The sequence below is a fragment of the Acanthopagrus latus genome, chromosome 12 (genome assembly GCF_904848185.1).
Source record: "Acanthopagrus latus isolate v.2019 chromosome 12, fAcaLat1.1, whole genome shotgun sequence".
NCBI lineage: Eukaryota > Metazoa > Chordata > Actinopteri > Spariformes > Sparidae > Acanthopagrus > Acanthopagrus latus.
The window spans coordinates 21752013-21774700 of NC_051050.1; the positions used below are offsets into that span (position 1 = coordinate 21752013).

Consider the following 22688-nt stretch of genomic DNA (forward strand, 5'->3'; position numbering starts at 1 on the left):
AGGTACATTTTCTATAACCCTCCTTAACGAATGTGTGCGCCGTGTTGTCCCGTGTCCCGGCGTCTGTGGGAGAATGAGGAAAACTCGAGCACCACACCCTCCCTCACATCCTGTGGCAGGCCCGTCCTTGTGTGTCTCAGGGCCGGGGTCCAGAAACATACCAAAGCCCTGCAGTCCCAGCGCACTCGCATAAACACTGACCCTTAAAAGGAAGTCTGTGTATATGTGTATTTGTGTGTGTGTGTGTGTGTGCTCGCAGCGTGGCGTGCAATAACCTCCTTCATATGCAACATGTACAGATCGTGCTCTTGTCATCTTTGTTCCCGTTAAAGTTAATGTCATGTGTCCCGACGTGTAGTTTTCCAAACACCTGGCACTCCCATTGTGTTGCATCGGTGTGGACAGGATGTCAGTCATACCGCGCTCACCAACCGTCTGGCTACAGGCTTTTATTAGTAAGTGGGTATATCTCTCCGGGGACATCTCAACGATGCCCAGTTCTCCCGCTCGCAGACATCCGGAAATCCACCACTTTTCTCCAGCAAAGACTGCAGTCCCACTAATGACTCTCTAGGAAACTACAGTCAGCAGCAGAGGGATTTGAAGTGGAACGCAGAAAAACTTTTTCCAAATCCAGTCTGACGACCACTCAGAAATGTCCACACGAATTCCCGGTCTCCTGTCCCGAGTAATACGAAGTGATGTGTGCTAACAAACCCCTCACCACAGGTTGTGTTAGTCTGTGAGTGTTGAGGAATTCAATAAAACAATGTTTTTCCCTGCTCGGAGTGTAAAACTTTTTTCCCAAACACACAAGTCAAGATTCAGTATACAAGATTAATTTAATCATCACAAAACAAAGTCAAAAGTTGTTGTTTTTTTCTTAGTTCCTTCTTGTTTGCTACCTTATTGAATACACACTCATTTTTGAACCCACCGTTTGGAAACCACTGATGTAAATTCACACCACATCACGTAGATTATTCACTGAAAGAGATATGATGAGATATTTAAAGTAAATAAAACTCAGCAAAACAATCTCGGTTTGTCTTTCCACAATCTCCTCTGGTTTGGTCGAAGTAAATCCTCAATTCATAGAGCGAGACGTGAAAATAATCCAGCTCTACACGCTGTTTTCACCCGCAGCTGACAGCCGTCTCTGTTGTTTCTCTCTGGCTGCACACCTCCTCCAATCACCCTCCTGGTCAGAGCTGCTGTAAATCACCTCCATACTTTATCCCCTGATGTCAAACTGACATCCGTAGGTCTTGGAAGTTGTGTCAGGTCCCAGATTGCTGGAAGGCTGTTGAGCTGGGCGTTTTAGTCCGTGATCCGAGGTCCTGGTCCAGACTCACTCAGGGTGAATTTGCTCCGCCGCTAAGCTACAAGCTAAATAGTTAGCGTTAGCTATCTACAGTCAAGGATAGCTAGCAAATAGCAGCAGTATACTCTGGTGATATGCTGCCCCCCATGTTTGCGTAACTACTTTTGAATTCTGACCGTATTCTACAAATTATACCATTAATAAGAGCACAATAAACAGGATGTAACATTAGCTCAGCAACAAACACCTTTTCATTCATCTATCACATGTCAAACGCCAACAAGTCTGAGTGGACACATGACTTCATGCACTCTCAGGCACTTTCTGCAGGAAACCAATGATAACATTTCTTACAGAATCAAGCTATTCCTTTCTGACTGGTAGAATGAGTAAAGAATAAACACATTCATGCTTTTAGTCTGTCAGATGCATTAAAACATTTTTTACGACCGAGGCAAAACCACATCCAGCCTTACAATTGTTTTGCTGATGGATTGTTTATCCTGCATGCGAGCTCGGTTTTTATCACCCTCCTTCACCTCCGTTTACGTCTTTAATGCCGTTCTGACTCCTCCTGCGTGCTCGTCTCCTCGGTGCCATCGGCTGCTGCTGATCCGCAGACGGCGTTGTTGACGGGACAATGCCAGTTGCACTTTGTGGGCACATTAGGGCCTCGCTGCTAATGTCTTTGACATAGTTACGAGAGTGCCTTGCCTCATAAAGCGTGTGTGCAGCAGCGAGCAGTGGCTGTAAAACTCCATCGGAGAGAGAGAGAGGCCCATTTGTCAGCCTGGTTCATTAAAGCATTTTGCCGCCGAGCATGCCGAGGCTCGCTGCAGGTCGAGAGGTCATGATTTCTGTTTTCATGCTCTCTTGTTAGATTGACTGACAGAAGCAAGAAAACACACTGGTATATATATATATATATATATATATATATATATATATATATATATACATATATATATATATATATATATATATATATATATATATGTATATATATATATATATATATATATATATATATATATATATATATATATATATATATATAATTCTTTTTTGAGTGTTTCCAGTCTGTGGAGATACTCTATCTGATGCCCCTTGTGTTACCCCCTCAGCTCAACAGAAATGCCGAACAAACTGTCAGCTCTGATTTGCCCTGATTTGCTCTCCGCAGTGACAGTGAATAATCACATTTATACTAAATGGACGTCAAGGACAGTGAAGCTTTTGGATCTCGTGGTGAACCGGAGACAGACAGGAGATCAAATAGCTGTAATGTTGAGACTGCCGCACAAGGTTCCCGGGGTTCAGCTGCGGTTTGACATAAATCTCCTCCAGAGTCTCTGTCTGATATACCATAACCGCTTCTCAGCCATCTGCGCTTAGTTACTGAGCTAGATACCTTTTTAATGAACCCATCATTAAGACTTTAGGAGAAAGTAACAGCATTGGGTTGGTATTCCCTCTCTGCGGTCCACTGATGGCTCCCCGAAATACAACAACCCAAACAGTACTGTACTTCATTATAGAGGCTGCGCTCTCCGCACAGCGCCAAGGGAAAAGAAAAAAAAAAAAGAAAGAAGAAGAAAATCAATTCACCACATCAATAAGAATCATGTTATAACCTGACAGACAGAGTTTGGATTCTCATAAAGCTCTCATCAGCACAGGGAGTCATGCTGCTCCTCTGACAGCAGTTCAACATTTACTTCACACTCCGGCATGTTCCGTTAAACGTCTTTATTCTCTGCACCGACATCGGAGAGGAAGCTGAAAAAGAGCTGCTGCCTGCTGTAAGGAAAGTGTCGAAGCTGGTGAATGTGTGTGTGTGTGTGTGTGTGTGTGTGTGTGCGCAGGACTAATTAAAACTTTGACTCGATAATATCGCCCGAGGGAAAAGTCGGGTCAGTAGGACTCATCCTCTATGGGCCGTGAATGTCGGAACTAGGGTTTAATGGCGATCCATTCAGTAGATGTTGAGATGTGTCAGCTGTTGATCGTCTTCCCCCAACAGCTATGATGCTAATGTGGCTAACAATCCAGTGTTGGAAATATGATTTGCTGGTTTTGGTTCATTTTATAGAGTGAGCAACGACGTTATTAGTCATAAAACTATTCACAGATAATTCTAAGTATAACTTCTACTGCAAGTTACTGAGAGGTCGAGTCTTGGCGTCTTGGGAGGAAGGCTGCTGATGTGTTGGGTGGTCTTGGCCTTAATGGACCGGCTCCCTCTCCCAGAGGACGGCTCTGAGCAGATGGCCGCCCGGCTGAACAGAAACCTTCCTGCTCTCTGCTCCACCCCGATGTCACTCAGGCCCTTTTGATGTAGTGTCCCTGCTTCTCAGCGGAGTAGACAACATAGCAGCGGCTGTCATCGGAGCTGCCGCATCAACAATCCATAAAATTGACTGAAGAGTTGCTTATGTGGAGCCTTTTAGTTAAAGCAGATATCCAATAGCAAGGAGCTTGCAGGACAGACGGGTTTAACGGGTCAGATTTGAAGCAAAGGGGTCAAGGCCGAGATCTAAAATCTGTGAGAACTAAGACAATCAGGATTGTTTATTCAGTTTCAAGCCACACATTTAAAATAAGCTTAAAGGAGCCACCAAGAAGCTGCAGTGCATTCTGACTCTGATGACGAAGGTGGAGGGGGGGTGGTGCTTGAGTTAAAGAGGGCGACGAGGCAGCGTTTCACAATTTGTAAACGTGACACCGCATGATCGTTTTTTGCAGGCCTCAGGACAATTCCCATTCCAATTTCAATTTTTTTGGCAACAAAAATCTGATATCTTTGATAGGAAGTCAGGACATCTGCAGCCAAGTTTGTGACAGACGAAACCAAAAATATCTTTTTTCGAAACCTTACCCAGGTGGCAGAACCAAACCAGACCGTACTTGTAGGGAAGGAGGTTCTGGGGGAAGACGGTTGACTGCTGCGTCTCATTCCCAGGTCATCAAATACTGCTGCTTTGGGTTAAAATTTCAGGCCTTCCCTTCCTTCGAGAACAGTGCTGCCACATCATAAAATTTACATTTAACCCCCCAAAAAAGTTGCAACTCAAAGAAAAGTTTCAGCACTTCTATCAACTTCATCTATCCGCAGACCTTTCATAAAAAGAATGCTGTACGTGATCACACATTAGCAGAGTTTTCATTTATAAAAGCAAACATTTGTTTCGCGTCTCTCTAACTGCTCTTGAAGTGAAAACCATTCTCGTGCCAGCATCGCTTCCCCGTCCAGTCGATTTCTGCATGTTGCGTAATTATCCACAGAGGAGATCGAAGGAGACCCCTCATGAAAGCAACACTCTGAACGCCAAATCACTGCCGATGACAAGCCATCAGAAAAGTTGGCAGCGCTGTGACGAATTCTATAACCAAGAAATATCAACAACACCTCATAGTCCGGGCTGATGCAGATCGTTAAATCAATCTGGAACAAGCTGGCGGGGAGAATATTTCAGGATTACAGTGGCAGCGTGGTGAGTGTCCACATTTAACACTCTCGCAGCCTCAAAGAGCGAGTCTGGGGAGGCGGCGGACCGCAGTCGACACGGCCACTGTTCCAAACGTCTCTCAGAGCGAGAGAATTTGATTACTATGGTAAATAAGCCAATCAGACTCACATGTGTTTCTGAGACGCGGAGAGTTTGGTGGAATGTGTGTAAACTCCCTAATCTCTCCACGCTGCTGATGTCAGGACCGACAAGGGGGAGCTGGAAGCAGCAGGACGGAAACGCTACACGACCGCAACTTGTACTTGCATACTAAATATGTACACTGTCAGAAATGAGTCGGTTTGGTTCGGCCGCAGAGAGCTCTGCTGCATCGGTTTTGAATTATGCATTTTGAAACTACCTCCTGGCTGTTGGAGCGGAGCACAGGAAGTGCCAGGACCACCGGCACAAAGTCTCTGGGTGAGCGCACGCCTCTGCTTTGTCTAAATTGTGAGGGCGGCGGGGGAGCGATGGTGCTGGTGGCAGGCCTTGGACATCAGGATGTCCTGTTTGGCCGCTCAGCATGGAAATCCTGCAGAGCCGAGACGCACGCTGCACCTTCTGGTTCCCAGGTCACTTGTGAATCAGCAGAGTTGATCAAATGTGACACAACTGGGCATTTCAGCATTTATTAAGACTAACAAATAACAGATCGACTTCAACAAAAAAAAAAAAAAAAGGAGGAAATGTGGGAAGTGTTACCGTCGAACCCGCACAAACACCATCGCACAACATCAAGTCTGACCCGACTTCTCTCTCGGCAGTGATGCACGTTATAACCACATTAAAGTATCGGATCTCTAAGAGCCGGAGTTTCTGCAGAAACACTGTTCATTCTGCTCACTTACAGTTAGTGACTAACACATTGACTCTAAAACACTGGCACACGACTCGGATTGGATACTTGGAAGAGGGATAAAGAGAAGAAAGCCTTTTCAAGTGGATTTGAAAACTTCGATCGTCATCATTTCTGTGGGAGAAAGAGAGAAACTGTAACGACACCAGAGCTGTTTGGCGTATCTGTGCGTTTTAAGATATTTGTGGAGTGAGCGCAGACGCCTTTCGTTGCCTGAAAGCTTTAATGAAATACGTTTATCCCTCTTTTTTTATGACGTTCTTTTAACAAAACACTCAACAGATGGGATTAATAATCACGCTGTCGAGTTTGTATTCCACTTGGAGTACCTTCCACTGGTTAGCCTAGCTTGCTAGCACTGCTCATTGTGTTGATTTTAGTGTGCATTGTTTTATCACATCGACATCTGGACACAGTGTCGGAGGCATGAAGGCAGAAACATAAATATATGCAGAGTATAGCTGTAGCTGCAGTTTATAGAGTGTGATGTTGAATGTGACACACCATCCTAACAGATGACAGAGGGAGGAGGGAGATGCAGATCCTTCCTCTCACTCAGGATCACGAGATTTCAGACCGTCGTGTTTCGACAGCGCTCTCCACCTTCATCAAACCAAAACCAAACAAGGGAACATCGTTTCGAATAACGGCGTTCATCTACCGATTACAGACTGATGCCTATGAAGACGTTGAATGTTTCTCTCTGTGACATATTGATGCAGTCACACATGCACGCACACATTCCTGGACCTTTCCCCCGTTATTTCTGCAGTTATTATTCATCGTCTTAGAGCGCAACTGCAGTTATCGTAAAGGTTTGTGGTTCATGTGCACGCTTTGCTGCGCACCCAGCTACACAGAGCGACCTGAAATCTGTGTTGAAATGTGCTCAGAATTTGCACTTTTCCAGAGTTGTTTGTTGGGGCACAGCTGCCCTCTTGTTCATGCCCCCCTCCAGGGTCACCGCTACTGCCCTTTAGCAAAATCTGTCAGGCCCTCTTTGACGCAGATCCGTTTCCTGCCAAAGTGAGATTTTTATTGTTCCATCAGAGCAGGCTCCAGAATCTCGCTCCCCCAGCCTTTTCCTGTTTCCTCTCGAAGAGGAAGTGCTGCTTTGCTTCAGTTTTTTTTTTCTTCTTTCCTCCCTCCTCCCTCTCCCGCATCTTCCCCGGGACAAATCTGGAACACCGACTGCAAAAAACTTTGCTTGTGTCGGCCAAGTCTTGATTTCAAAGAATGAAAAGAGTTCCTTAAAAAAAAAAAGAAAAAAAAAAAAAGAGACACCCTCCCTCTTCGGCCTCCTTTTTACACAAGCTCGCACACAAACACAGGCAGCAACATCCACACTGATTTTGCATCTTATATTCTAATGTGCCCCCTCTGAGCGATCAGCCTTGGATGGCGTGTGTGTTGGTGTGTGGTCACCTGCGACCCCGAAGCGAAGCTTTCCCATGGCGCCTCAGCACGTAGCCTCTTTTGTTATCGCAGAGAAAATAGTTCTTTGTATGCAGGGAGTGTCGGATCATACATTTGGTCAGCGCAGGCCCTCAAATGAACAGTGACAGAACAGCTAAACACCAAATACTCCTCAGCAGACAGAGAAACACACCAGAGTGTAAAGATTAAGAGTTTCTCACATTTTAACTGTGTGAGCGCGGTCTGGTTCTGCACATACTTAGAATGACAAATGAGTCCTGGCTGTCAGTCCGAGCTGGACTTCAAGGCAGAGGAGGAGCAGCTTGTCTTAAATACATCACGTCAGCCGCGACTACCGAAAGCTTTTGAGGCCCCCACATCAGAGATCCCACCAGAGCAAACTCCCCAGGACTCTCACAAGCCTGGGAGACGTGATAAATCAGATCCCGTCGCCGGTTTTACCAGATAACACACGCCGGCCGTAGAAAAGACTAAAAGTTTGGTTCTTTGAGCGCTGACTCACCAAAAATGTGGAAATTCTTCAAAGTCTTTACGGTGCCAAGGAATTCAGGAACCAGTGTAAAAATATGGGGTTGAAAGTTAATTTGAGAATTTGGAAACGACTGTTGAAAACAGCAGTTGAGAAAACAAATCCCGGCGCACGCTTCATTTAGCAGCTGCTCCGCTGTTTGGACGCTGCAGAACAATACTGAATGGACCTCGCGGGAGGATTGTTTTCACAGAACGAGCTCGGCACAAACACAATGTTTAAGCTTCAATGCTTCAAGCTGTTTTTTTTTGTTTTTTTTTAAATCGATTAATTCCACAAGCAGGACGGGATTATATCAGCTTATTTATTTACCATTTGGTTCATGATTCTTCAATAAATTTTGACATTTGGTAAACAGAATTACTTAAACGCCACATGATTATCATTAATTTTGTTATATTTGAGCTTATTTATTTACATTTTGGTATTCATACACAAGTGGTTATTCACGTACTTATAAGAAAAGTATATCTTAAGTTGTGTATGTCTAATAATGAATAAATAAGTACATAAGTACACAATAAAGATTTAGACCAAGGTTTTCTCTCCTCCTTCTGGGCTTTCTGGTGGCAGTAAGACCATTGAAATGCCTACAAATTACTTGCTTGTCAAACATATCAAAATATAATACACAATACTGGTATGTGAACATGTGTTTTGATCAAATACAAGTAATAATAAGAGTCTCATCCCTCGATCGTCAAGCTGCCAACCCAAAGTGTCAGTATTTGGTGATCGAGGGACGAGACTCAACAATCAGCCGACTTTCTCAAGGAAGTTACATTTCGTAGCTTTAAAAACCACAAAAATACATTTCATACAAGCTGATATTATCACGTCTGAGCCCTTCAGTACTCAAGTCCCCATCTACTTCAGTTGTTTAGGCTGTTTTGCTGTGAAGCTCCAGAAATGTTTGGCGGATAATGAAACTTCACCTGACTTCCCATCAGCACCTGGGTGATACGATAATGAGTGAATTTTGATTTTTGGGTGAACTTTTCCTTTTATGTGCACCACCCCTAAATAGAAATAACTACTGTTGTAAAGATCTCATACATATATGTAGGACGAATCACAAGACTGTTTCACTAACTCTTAAAAGTTTCCTCGTAGTCACTTGAACGTGCTGTGAGTGAGGGAGGAAACTTGTACATGAGTTATCTGTCCACCAGTCGCCTGAGCTGCAGGACGAGAGGAGACTTCTTTCTTATCGTGCAGCAGTTTGGCCTCAACAAGCTGCAATTTGACAGATTGTATCTCAGAAACACGAGGCTGCATGAGCCGCCAGCTGAAGCATCAGAAATATCTATATTTCAGTCGATGATTGCTGTATTTTCCTCTGGTCTGTAAAGGCAGCAGGAGGCCATGAGGTGAGATGTCTGCAGGCATCTCTCCTCTCTCGCTCCCCACCTTTCAAGATGTCTGCTGCACAATGGGGACAGAAAAATGCCTCAAAATCAGATTCGTGAAGCGGTTTGAGCAGGATGGAGAGTGTTTGTGCAGGAGAGGGGTTTTATCAGCGGCAAACACTCACAGGAAGTCCGGTTTGGGATTGTCCGTCCAATTCCTGCGTTCCACAGGAAGCCCTGCATAAAAAGCAACTGAAAAACGCCCGAAGACATTTCATTTGTCGCCGGCCGACTCACGGGGAGCAGCTCGACCCAGCAGCACTCCTGAGCTGTTTGATTTGAACGCAGCAGCAGCAGCACGTTTTAAAAGACAGTGGCGACATGGACGAGTCCTCTAACGCACCACCAGACCGGCGGCTCGTGCCCACGGCCGCCGCTCAGCCTGCGCGCGCACACGCACCTGATGACCTCATACTGCGAGGGTAAGTTTAATACACCTTTATTTTTATTTTTGTATTTTTATTTGAATACTCGTGTTCACACGTCTAACAAAAAAAATGTAGAAATGTGTTTATTTTATTTTGAAATTGTTTTTATTTTCATTTTCGAGGTCAGAACTTTATTGTACATATTCTACCTGCACACATGCAGACAGGTGGACAAAAGCTAACAAGCTCAACTTATTCAGGCAAATGTAAACATGCTAGAGGTGGAAAGTAATGTAGCTACAGGGAAGATGTTGACACATGTGCCTCATAAATACCGTAAAACCTTTTTAAATCAAATCAGTTTTTTATTCGTGTAGCCTAAAATCACCAACGTTGCCTCAGTTTGGGCGATTCAAGTGAAAAGAAAACTCTTTTCCACAGGTGAGGAAAAAAAAAAGGAAGAAATCTCAGATAAATTCCCTCTGCCAGGACAGCTTGGGTTGAAACTTTTAAAGGAAATCAAAAGTATTTCTTATAAATGTTCTCATTAACCTCCAAAGGGCCGTAATTAGGTTGTTAAAGGGCCACATTTGTCCCGGGAGCCGTCAGTAGTCAGAGTTGATCATGTTTGTGCCCATTTGAGATTTCCAAACCTCTAAGATTTGTTAGTTTCACAGCTACAGCGGCACTCGGTAGAGCGCATACCTCTGCCGACACATAGATACCATCCACCTTAATACGCCTGATTCATCTCATCAGGATCGTTTTCCGGAGGAATTATAGAAAATGTTTACAATGGTGAGAAAAAAGTTCCTGCATCCGTCCATTTATCCAGATCTGCTCCAGAAGTCAGCCGGTTCTGTTCTGGGCCGGGACCCGTCCTGCATGTGAGTTTAGCAGGAATCTGTTCGGTAGTTTTCGTGTAATCGTGCTGACAAACCAACCGACGATCAAACAATCAAAGAAACAATCAAACGGTTATATGATTACTTATCAGTAGAACTGCGCTCTGTGTACAGAGGCCATCGTCTCCTTCGTCCTGCTTCCTGTCGCTCTCAAGCTGTTTTATCAGATAAAGTAATCAAAAAGCTCCCAAACAGAAAAAATATCCACATGACTACAGTGCATAGAATGTGTGCAGGAATATTCATTTTCCTTTCTTTTTAGCATAAAATCATTATTGTGTTAATTCTCTGAGGAAAGGAGTGTAATTAGCTCATTAGAATTTGTAGAATTCATAAAATAAAAAGCTCGATTAAAACTCTCAAACGCTATAAAATGTATTTACAATCCGACAGACATTTGTTTCTTTTGCACAAACAGGAAGGCTGTAAGTTTTTCTCAGTTTGATTTGATTTTGTCCTCCTTTTAACTCTAAACAGCTGCAGTTTTCCTTCAACTGTAAATTAAAGGATACATGCACAGTTATGACATTATAGAACATTTTTAACCAAATGTTTTCACTCACTGTGATCACTCCTCTTGATGTCCGAACCTCGTACCTCCAAATAAATTCACAGTTTGTGCAAAAAATGTGATTTGACCTCTAATTCCAAGTCTTTCAAAGCTGACGTCTTTTTACCACAAAGCACATTTGGATTTTTAATTTGAGAATTTGTGCCCAGCCGCATACATCCGAAGCATGTCAGGAACTAGAATTACACCGATGAAGGTCGACAATTATCATTTAAACACATATGTTCATGTACGGTCTTGAGTTCTGCAATATTATTGTCATAAAACATGTAAATATTTCAGGTTTATATCAAGATTCATAACTCTAAAAGTAAAATGAAGCGTTTGTTTAACTGTACCCTTCAAATAATAACTCTCTGAGGTGGTCTGGATATTAAAATTACAGTATTTAATCAAGACAGACTTAAAAAAAAAAAAAACTGTGAATCTGCCCTTTAATCCCACCAGCTGCCACTTTACCACACCGGCAGCTGGGTCCCTGTGCCCGTCAGTCAGCGCGTGAAGCTCTCAGGAGGTTATGAATGGAAGAAAAAAAAAAAAAAAGAAAGAAAAAAAACGAAACGAAACGAAACGTATGACGTCATACAGGCGGTAAACCCAGGCGCAAGGCAGCGTTGAGCTGCGGGACACCCAGCTGGAGGAGCGGGGAGGAGGTGCTACATCACCCCCCATGCGCTCCCTGACAGTCTGGAGGAGAGACCTGACTGCTGCCCGGAGTTCTCCTATCACTTGGACTTTGAACGCACCACAGTCGGAATATAACGGGACTAAAAGTTTTGTTTCTCAGCCTCGAGCGTCTCTCTGCTTCCTGCCAGTGCGTGTGTGCGTGCGTGACTGTGCGTGTGTGTGTGTAACTGTGTGAGTGTGTGTTTTGGGGGGGGGGGGGTGATCACTCTCAGGGAGCTGGTTGTTCCGCTGCACGGTTTGTGGTTTATGTTTTTTATACCCCTGCATGCTTCCACCGTCATGTCGGCTCGTGTTCGGTGCAGAAACGCGCTTTTTTAAAAAAAAAAAAGTCTTTATTGTCTTCATGCGTGAACGTGTGACTGCATGCGCTGTGCGTGAGCGGTACGAAGCTGCTGCTGCTGCTGCGGGATGTCGCTCTCCTGTCCACCGCACTGCTGTGAAACAGCGCCCTCTCATGGCGAGAGTGAGAAGTGCGCATGTTCGAGCGACTCCTGATGTGTCAGTAGGTCAGGACACGTGCAGCGATGGATTGTAACTGAATACTTCAATCTTATATCATGGAGTTTATTACTTTATATGTCCACTCCATTCAAATTCGGAGGCAAATATTGTACTTTTTACTTCACTACAGTTACTTGATAACTGCAGTTATCACTTTTTCTCCTACATACATTTGAATAGATTTTTATTGTACGTTGACTTTTGTTTTTGCAACTGAAATACATTTATTTCCGGATACTTTCATGTTTAAGATACTTTAACTATTCGTGTTGGTGATGCTTGATATCTTTACTTTCACTCAAGTAGTTTTCGCAACACTGCAAATGTCTTTTGATTTGATTTTCTGCACATTTAATTGCAAATTCATGTATTTATCGAGGTGTTTATTTATCTTTTTGATGTTGGCAGCTTCAGTCCTCCATAGTCTGATACACACAGATGTCAAAGCTGATTATATAATGCAGAAAAAAAGATGCCTGGGGTCATTTATTTTGATTATTTCCCAGAGAGGTTCACAGTTTCAGTGCACTGGTGTCATTTTAGACAATAAAGTTTATTGTTTAACTGTAAAATATCTTGCTCCAGTCACATATCTTGTGTTTGATAACCAAAAATAAGTAGAGCTCCGACTTTAGTCCTAATATTCTCAATTCAATAATTAAGCTATTCACCGCTTCATTTTTTGCAGAGTGGCTTTTATTATCTTGTGTTGATGATTTTCCTTCCTGCATCCCTAAAGGAAGTCTTTTTAATATTTGAATAAACTTTCACAACTGATATAAACTTTCTTGGACTTTCATCGTCCTCAGTGCCGATCTAATGATGCACGTTGTGTTTAAAGTGGCCCCCTGCTGCGCCGTGAGTCTCGGTGATTTGTGAATGAAAGACGCAGGCTTACAGATGTGCGTGTCCTGTCTCTGGGCGTGGAGCCAGCCGGGGGGATCAGAGAGACATGCGAGCTGTCGGTCGAGGAGACTCGCTCTCTCCTCTGCAGCCTGCTGCGCTCCCTCGACCTCCCGATCGCACCCGGCTTGCTTTAACACCCCTGTTAAGAGGGTCCCTCAGAGGGGGGTTTAGTATCTGGTCTGGCAGGTTCAAGCTGACTGTCATGCACTCTGGAGACGGATGGCTCAGGTGCTTTTTTCTTTAATCCTGTGCAGTATGTAATAATCCAGAATGGTGTGAGGGGATAAGTGAGCAGTGCTGTGAAGGGAGAGTGCTTTTGTCTTTTTTTTTTTTTTTTTTGCCCTCGTCCTTTTGTCTTTGCGAGTCTCAGAGTTGGTGCAGGTGGAGGTTGGAGAGAGTTCAAGGTGATGCACTGATGACTGCAGATGTGGCGTCGCGTGTGCTCGGTTATGTCTGAAGTTCGTCTTGGCGTTGGTGCCCGAGGATCGTATGGACACGTAGAAATCAACAGGCTTTGTTTTGCTTTGGAGGAAACATGAAATTCAAATGGACAGTCTTGAGATCACCGCGCCAACTAACCCTCAAGTTAAAAGCACATCTGTCGAGTGTCTTTGGAGGACGTTGTGTGCATTTGATTGTGTTAAACTTGTAAAAACATTTAAAGGAGCTGTGGTGCAACAACAACACTGAACCTCTGCTTTAATCTCAGGTGTCCTGTTCTCTGTTACAGGTAGCTGGAGTCGCCCTCCTGCAGGAGAACGTTCACCCTCAGCGTGAGGAGGACTTTGGCTCGGATCCAGGACCCCCTCCTCCTCCTCCTCCTCCTCCTCCTCCTCTTCCTCTCCGACTGGCACAGTCAGAGGAGTGACTGTGAGAGACCGAGCGAGGGGAACGTGGGAAAGAGGAAGACGATGTACCAAACGCTGCTTCTCTCCTCCTCCCTCTTCATCCTTCACGTGATGGGCACTCCACAGTTCCTCGCTCACCACGGGTAACGGCTCTTCCTGTGTTTATTAAACGACCTGTCGTCTGTTCATCTACACATCATCTCCCTCCTCGGGCCGTCGTTCACAATCTGTTTGTTTTTCCTGACCTCCTCCCTCGCCCACTCTCGGATGTGTGCGAAATTTTGGCGGAATGACACTTTAAACGTTTGCAGCGTGCAGGCCTGAGAGTCTGCAGCCTCACCTTGTCACTTTCAGTCAGTTTGTACAAAAAAGACAAAAATAAACCGAAAGCCAAACGACGAGGTCAGAGTGGAGCCATGGGTCAAAAGATCGGCTCTTAACTCTGACACATTCGGGAGTGATTACACGGGTCGGTCAGTAGCAATTAGGCCGCACGCCAACTCATGGTGACAGCCAGAAACCGTGAGGCTTTAATCTGGAGTTGTTCAAGCTTTCTCTCAACTCCACTGGAGCCACTTAAAGACCTATAAATATCTCTTATAAGCACTAAAACATCTCATCATCTAAAATTAGCACAGCTTCCGGTGCTCTTTGAAGCCCGAAGTCCAGTTTTTGAGGGACAAGTTCACACAAGTTGGTTGAAGTTTTGTGGTGTGCCGAGACATTTCTGAAGCTTCTCAGCAAAACACAGAAGTAGATGGGAACTTGCTTTGAAACAAGTACAATAAAAATGGTTTGTAAATAGCGTGGAAACATGAATCCAAATCTCAAGAAGCGCTGAGATCCCAAATAGATTTTAAAAGTCAGTATTCACACCCTCTGGCATGCTAATTAGTGTAATTTTGAGGTGCTTGATGTCTGTTTGTCATCTTAAGATAAGCTAAGATAAGCTAAGCTAACAGTCTCCTAGCTGTTATTAAACTTTCAGATACAAGTGTTATCTTTCAACAACCAAGCTAGCTTAGTACCACCATGTCCAGTCTTAAGATAGGCTAGGCTAACTCTGTCCTAGCTGTAATGTGAAGGTGTTTGTATCAGATATTTTTCAACAACCAAGCTAGCTCTCTACCCCTTTCTGGTGTAAAGCTAGGCTAAGCTAAGTCTCCTCGATATATCATCACATTTTACTTTCATATGAGTGTGTCATCTCTCCCAAGCTAGCGGTCTCCCTTTCTTTCCAGTCTTATGCTAGGTTAAGCTAACTCTCTTCTAGCTGTAATTTAACTTCCATATACAAGTGCTTTGTCTCTTAGCAACTAAGCTAGCTGCCTCCCCCAGTGTTAAGTCTTAAGCTAGGCTAAGATAACTCTCTGCTACCTGTAATTTAGCTTTCAGTTATGACTATTTAATTTCTCAACAACCAAGCTAGCTGTCTTCCGCTATTTCCAGACTAAAGCTAGGCTACGCAAACTCTCTTCTAGCCGTAATTTAACTCCCATAAGTGTTTCGTCTCTTAGCAACTAAGCTAGCTGCCTCCCCAGTTTTAAGTCTAAAGCTAGGCTAAGATAACTGTCTCCTACCTGTAATTTCATAGTATTTTTCTGACACAAGTGTATTGTTACTCAACAACCATGCTAGCTGTCAGTCCTAAGCTAAGCTAACTTTCTGACAACTGTAATTTAACTTTCAGATACAAGTGTTTTGTCACAACAGCATTAGCGTCGCTAACCACCTCATAACTACAATTTTAATGGTATTTTTCAGCTATAAGCATATTGTCACTCAACAACCACGCTAGCTGACTCCCACTGTTCCGAGTCTTAAGATAAGCTAAGCTAATTATCTCCTGCTTCTAACTTTATATTTAATTTTCAGATAAAAGCATGCTACGCAACTTTCCATCCGCTTGAGGGTGAATACACAGTGACTATGTTTTCATTTTTGAAAACTGGGTGAACTTGTCCTTTAACGTCCAATCACGTGTCTCCATGTCTCTCGCAGGAGGAGGGTGTGCGGCCGGGACCACCATCACAACGTTGTCACGGCAACAGAGTCGTATGTCCAGCCGGTGCACAAGCCCTACATCACCCTGTGTCACGGACATCGCCTCTGCAGCACGTACAAGTGAGTCACAACAACTCCACTGTCCTCAATACATCACCGTAAAATCAGACAGGTTCAGGATTTTTTTATTTATTTTTTTATTGGAGTGAACACCAGCCGAACTGCACAGTCCGGCTCTAAAAACGAGGACTCCGGGTCAGCGCGGTGTCAAAAAGCGGTCCAGTGAATGTTTATTTTAATGAAGGGGTAAATAATTCTTGACGTGTTTAGGAAGGGAAATGGTTCGTCGTGCAGTTGTGGGTAGATAAACTAGACGTTCTTCCCCCCCTTGCATGCACACATGTACACAAAAATACATGTTTGACACAGAACTGGGTCACGGTGGCACACATTTGGGTGGAATCTAAATATCGAGCACTTTGTGTAACTACGGGAAATGAACTGCCCGCCCGCAGAGACCGCGGTCATGTTTATTTTGGACCGCGTCTCCCTCCATACTTACACACTCTCCATCTCGCTCCAGCTCTGATGCTTTCGGGTCTCCCCCCTCCTCTTCCTCCTCCTCCTCCTTCCCCGTTACATTCCCTCCATTTTAATCTTTTGTTTTTAACTCTTCCCTCGCTGCCAAAATTCAGTTGCACTTTGGGAGTTTGCTGCTCATTTTGTGGGTTACTGCAGGGCCTCTGATCCCGTCCAGATTCTGATTGAATTACTTGTCGCCTTTACGCTTTGTTTGTGAGCCTTTTGCTTCGGTTTATCACCTTGCATCTCTGCATGCAAACCAAACATACCAGAGTTTCAGCTCAGGCTCCAGTGGGATCTTTGCATCTCTTATCCTGCCCCTCTCTCGCTCCCTCCCTCCCTCCCTCCCTCCCTCCCTAGCTCATCTCTGACACACTCTTGGACGTCAGTGGTCTGTGGTTTCAATATTCGACCAGATTTCCCATCCTCTCATCAGCGCTCCCTCAGTCCGACAGGAACACGGGAAAAAGGCCGGATGGGCTCAACCGCACACAAGATGGTGATGACAGCATTGTGAATAATCAGGAAAACCCGACTGTAACTGTGTGTGTGTCTGTGTTTCGCCTCCACAGGACTGTGTACTCGGTGGCGTACCGGCAGGTGAGCAGGGCGACACCTCCTTCGCATTTCTACCCGGAGTGCTGCCCCGGCTGGCAGAGGTTTCACTCTCACAACTGCAACCAAGGTAACCTGCAGGAACGGAGGAATACTTCCTTTTCTTTTAATGCTCTTGCAGAGAGTTTGATGAAACAAATGGACAGCACCGTAGCAAGGAGATTGTTAGCTTAGCTTAGCATAAAGACTGGAAAGGGGGGGGGGGGGGGCGGGGACAGCAAAGTTAAAAAGGGGGACTTTAAAAAAAGAAAATACTAAGCAGCAAAAAAACAAAATGTATGTTGTTTTATGGCTGGTTTTGTGTTGATTTATTTTCCATTAAATCACCGTTACCAGCCACGAAACAGTCCCATGAATCCATTTATATTTCTACCGCTTAAACAAATGACACGTGGTAACTAGTTACATTTCGAGGGGCTGAACGGTTCACATTTATTTACCTTTATACAACGAAGCTCTCTCCCCATTTCCACCCTTCATGCTAGGCTAAGCTAACCGGTTTTAAGTAGGCTACAGCCTGCGAGCTGGACAATATCTTGCCTGGGAATAGTGACTTCCTGGAAAATCAATAGCCCGGCACACGGCCACCCATACAACTACTTTAAAACTTCTTTTTTTTATATATATATTTTTTTTACATCTGGACAGAACTAAGCTAGCTTTTATGCTAAGCTAAGTTAACCGTCTCCTGGTTTATAGCTTCACGTTGAGCATACAGACATGAGAATGGTATTGACTGGTCTTATCTAACTCTCGTCAAGAAAAGCAATAAGAAGTTTTCCCCAAAATATTGAACTGTTCCTTTAATTGTGCCTTGCAGCCGTGTGTGGACAGCCCTGTGTGAATGGAGGCACCTGCTTAAGACCCGACCAGTGTGCCTGTCCTCTGGGCTGGACGGGGCACCGATGCCAAACAGGTGAGTGCGCAAACGCACACGCTTTCACCTTTGCAAGTCTCTGCCGAGCGTGCAAACCAACAGCTTCGTCCTTCTTCGTCTGACAGATGTGGACGAGTGCAGCAAGCGGCGGCGGCCGTGCGCCCAGGAGTGCGTCAACACAGCTGGAAGCTATCGATGCGCGTGCAGAGACGGTTTCAGGCTCACCGGAGACGGCCACTCCTGTCAAAGCCTCCCTCCTCCTCCTCCTCCTGCTGAAACTCCTCCCTCTCCCACTCAGGCAACAGTGGGTGGTCACACGGATGCTGGTAAATGAGCAGCGCAGGAGTGTGTGTGTGTGTGTGTGTGTGTGTGTGTGCCCTCACATGGTGTAACTTTGTCTCTTGCAGCAGCAAAGTGTCTGGAGCACAGAAGAGCAAAAAAAAGAACATAACCAGCTTCGCGGTCCATTATTACTTTTGGTACGCGCTATGCCACTCTCAACTCGTACCGTGAGTAATAATGCACTGCGACTGGTGCCGACTCCAGACAGATGTCTTGCGGCCCGGTGCCTCATGCGGTGAGACTGGGAACCGATCGGGTCTTTTGATAATGACTCGGTCGAGTCCTGTGAGTATGGCGAACATCTGAATCCAATAGAGCCCCTCCACCCGTCCCCCCGTGCTAATACAGACATATTTTTATCCCGCACACTCCATTAGTCCCCTTAAAAATGTTGCAATATTGTCTCTCGCCATGAAAGAAGTCCACTTTGGTTTTGTGTGTGCTTCCTGTATCTTAGCAACAACACAATACAACCCCACTAAATATCTGCAAGCACGGTAGTTGACCTCAGTCCTAGTCTTTTTTTCCTCTGTCAGCCTTTTTGCTTTTTGGGGAATTAATGCAATGTGCAACCTTAAAGAAGACCTCCCTTTGGTTCTGATTTCTCCCAAATCTTTCCACTTTGTCCCAAAATGTAAATCTGGAGGGGATACGGTCTCATGTCTGGCTGTCTCTACATGAAATATCTTTATGTAAATGTGAGATTGCCAAACTTTTCCCGGGGCTCAGCTCCAGACTCGCTCCTATTTATCAGCGTTTCTGTCAGGAAGGAGAGAGACACCCCAAAAAAGTCACATCTAAAAATGAGACGTTCACCACCCGCGACTCCGCGTGAGACTCCTCGCAAGTACTGCATAGTCAGCAGAGAGACGGAAAAACACACAGAGAAGAAAAAAAAAATAAGGGAGGATGAAGTAGCCAAAAGTATGATGGATCTTTTTTCTGCACGGTGAAAGTGACACAGAGGTTTTTTTTTTTTATTATTATTATTTTGAAGGAGCGTCCTCAGTTTCGCCGAGATGCGAGAAAATTTGCAAGGCCAGCAGAGACTGTTTCTCTTGAACTTTGCATTCCGTTATCTGCACGCACGTCGGAGCCGGTGTTGATGGAGATCACAAATCTAAACACGGCTCAGAGAGAAAGTAGACCCCCGCTCGGGTTCTGCCAAGCTGCTCCGGAGGAGTGTTGGACTGCGTTTCTGGATCTCCATCTCCAACTCCTTTTTTTTTTTTGTTCCCCTCCACGTCTTGGCCAACACTTGTGTTCTCATTCCAGCTCCATCAACCCTGTCTGCTGGGGGTCATAGCCAGTCCCTCCTCCTCCTCCTCCTCCTCCTCCTCACCCTCTTTCTCAACTCATTCCTGTCTCGGTAATAGACCACATCTGGGAGAGATTGAACAGCTTTAGGTCTGTCTGCTGAAGCACAGTAAGAAAGCAGGGGGTCCCCAATTTCTGCATCCCCGGCCTTCCTCCGGGGACACTCCCCCCGCTGGTGAAGCCGGGCGGACGCTTCCCAAGCAAGAAAAAAAACTGATGCTTTTTCACAGGAGCGGTGAAGAGCGCTCGTCTATTTCTGGTGACCTCTCTTTCAGCTGTCCGTTCCCACATCCACGATTCCCCCCTGTGCCCTAAATTCCCCGCTCCTCTCTTCCCGGCTGGTAGTTTTAGAGACGCTGCTGCGGCCATGAATCATTCGAGGCCGCTCGGAGGAATCTTCAGAGACATAAACTTTGAATCTGAGAGAGAGGATTAAGCATCGTTCCCGCCTTTGATCAGTGCCCTAACCTCCCCTTCCCCTCCACGAATTCAAACGCCGCGGTCGCTGTCCTCTGATGTGTATTTCTGTATTTGTCTGGTTCCCCGCAGGTGGAAGGCTCGGCCCGGCGGAGAACGTGACAGAGGAGGTGCAGAACCTGAGGAACAGGGTCGAGCTCCTGGAAAAGGTACACACATGTTTCAAACACAAATAAAAAGACCCCCCACCCCCCCACCCACGACCCCGATACCTCCCAGCCTGGCTCACCAGGAGCCCCACTGGCGGTATGAAATAAAAATCCGAGTTGCTTTTTTAGATTCTTTGAAATGCCAGACCCTCTAGATGGGTTTTTGAAATTTTACAGCTTTTATGAGATACGAACCTGTGTTTATTAAAGCGAGCAGAGAGGGTAAACGTAGATGAGCTGTTAGCAGTACAGTCTGGCTGCATTGATTTTTGTTTACGAGGTGAGTAATAGTCCAATTTTCCGTCATTTCCCCTCCCTCCCCCTCGGCCTCCCTCTGTGCAGAAGTTGCAGTTGGCGTTGGCCCCCTTCAGCAGCTTCTTCCCGCTGTCGCTGGACGAGGGTTTGTCCGAGAAAACCACCTTGCTGTCCCACTCCTTCCAGCAGCTGGACCGCATCGACTCCCTCAGCGAGCAGATCGGCTTCCTGGAGGAGCGGCTCGGCACATGTGAGTGACCACAGGGCTGACCCGCGATTGTTCCGGAGCAGAAAACAAAACACTTAGAGGGAAAATCCCATTTTTGGTCGAGCACCGCTGGAACTTTGTGTCCCCGGACACAAAAGCAGGAACCGTTTTAAGACTTCTCTCCCAAAAAAGTCAGTGTTGAAGCCCAAATGTGTTCATAATGTAATAAAAAATAAAATGTATTTAATAAAAATCCAATCACATAATAAAATCTTCTGTCCGTAACGTAATACACATTTTGGCTTTGACATGTGAAGTTCAATAAAAACAATAGACCTGAAGACATTGATGACGACAGCCATGCTAGCAGCTCTGTGAGGCTGTAAACCCAGTGTTGCTCTGAGCTAAATGCTAATATCCGCATGCTAACAAGTCCATAACGACAATGCCAACATGTTAACATTTAGCAAGTTTTATGAACGACTCTCTCCAACCACCAAATTAAGCATGTGAGAATGCTAACATTGTTATCATCACTGGCTCAACATCAGAGTGTTAGCATCGTCATTGTGGACTTGCTAGCACAGAAGTGTTAGCATTTAGCTTGAAGCAACACTGAGGTTACGTAGCTGTAGAGTCTTAGCTGTGTCATCAAAAATGTTTTCAATAGGTTAAACATTTAAGAGCAAATAAAGAGTAAATCAACCAATGTTACACATTGAAGTTCTAAAGTTGCCTCCCATGATGTCACTCAGTGGCTCAGTTGCATTCTGGGTAATGTAGCCAAGGTAGAAGAATGTGTGTGATGAAAAAAAAGGGATATTTATCGTTCTGCTTTGATCAGATGTTTTTAAAATGTCCATAATGACTCCAGCAGTGTTGAAGGAGCTAAACCAGTGGACTACACTACCCACAATGCAATGCAAAGCTTCCTCTGAAGCAACAAACAGCTTTATACTATTTTTTTACATATGCAGTTTGTACCCCAACACCTGTAAACACACTTTAATGTGTAAAATTGGTGTAGTTACACTTTAATATATAAAAAATACACATTTTAAGCTTAATTGTGAAATTTCCTTCAAAAGCAGTTAATAAATGGAACAAACATGAACTCTTGCTCTGACTTTGAAAAACTCCTCATTGGAGTTTTTTTATTGTGCTGGGAGCTTTGATCACATTGAGTTTATTACATTATGACAGATTATTACATTCTGGGACTTCAGATCATGAAGCTCCAGCTATGAAAATATCAAACCAACTTTATTTAATTCACACATTCCTCTCGGTTAAAATCACAGCAGGGTTCATGAAATCAAAGCGTCGTCTAACGTAAATAAATGGTGTCTATACATCACATTACAGTACACAATGGTAACCCTGTTCTTCTCCCCCTTGCAGGTTCTTGTCAGGAGAATTAGCCGCACAACTTCTACATTTCCAGTTAATAATGACACAAACATGCCAGAGATTGTACGCACCAAGGCGGCTGATGTTTGTGAAGAAACATGACGGCAGAGAGCAGAAACAAATCGTCCGTGATCACTACTCCCACTACGCTTCATTTACTTTTCTTGTTGGATTACAGTCAGATTGTTGATTCTTGTAACTCTACCTGTGGCAGGCTCAGTGTGAGCATGACATCATCCGTGTGCCATCCGAATCGAACCTCCCCTGAGGGTCAAAGGTCACGTTGGCCAACTTTGTGTTTCTGTGTTTGTTTTACATCAGTGCAGCTGTGTCCTCTCGTCTCAGCCTCCTCCCCCGAGGCCGACGTGGACATCTGTATTTATCTATTTAAATTATGATTACGTTTAGTTACGTCTCAGTGCTCCAATAGACATTTTTACATAGTTTTGTAACATTTTGTAATAAAAAGCTCCTAATCAAAAAAAATGCCTCGTGTGCTCTCTTGTATGAAAGCATTGCTGAATAATGATGTGTGGCTGAGGCACTGGACTTGGACTCGGGATGACTCGAGTCTCTGTTTCGATGATTTGCAGCTCGATTTG

At 44.7% G+C, this 22688-nt stretch overlaps 1 protein-coding gene across 1 annotated transcript; it reads left to right on the forward strand.

Moving 5' to 3' along the window:
• Positions 1-9301: 9301 nt before the first annotated feature.
• Positions 9302-22572, forward strand: egfl7 (EGF-like-domain, multiple 7). The gene is made up of 9 exons (XM_037116639.1): positions 9302-9486; positions 13733-13993; positions 15852-15974; positions 17009-17121; positions 17872-17967; positions 18054-18254; positions 20137-20213; positions 20556-20718; positions 22078-22572. Exons 2-9 carry the CDS (start codon positions 13914-13916, stop codon positions 22095-22097), a joined length of 873 nt encoding a protein of 290 aa, XP_036972534.1. The 5' UTR covers positions 9302-9486; positions 13733-13913; the 3' UTR covers positions 22098-22572.
• The last annotated feature ends 116 nt before the right edge of the window (positions 22573-22688 follow it).

Bases quoted from the DNA above. Each gene is read 5' to 3' on its own strand.
- egfl7 (XM_037116639.1), top strand. From the start codon at position 13,914: ATGTACCAAACGCTGCTTCTCTCCTCCTCCCTCTTCATCCTTCACGTG. The intron at 18,255-20,136 runs GTAAATGAGCAG...GGTTCCCCGCAG, and splicing joins GGGTGGTCACACGGATGCTG to GTGGAAGGCTCGGCCCGGCG. The intron at 20,719-22,077 runs GTGAGTGACCAC...TCCCCCTTGCAG, and splicing joins GGAGGAGCGGCTCGGCACAT to GTTCTTGTCAGGAGAATTAG.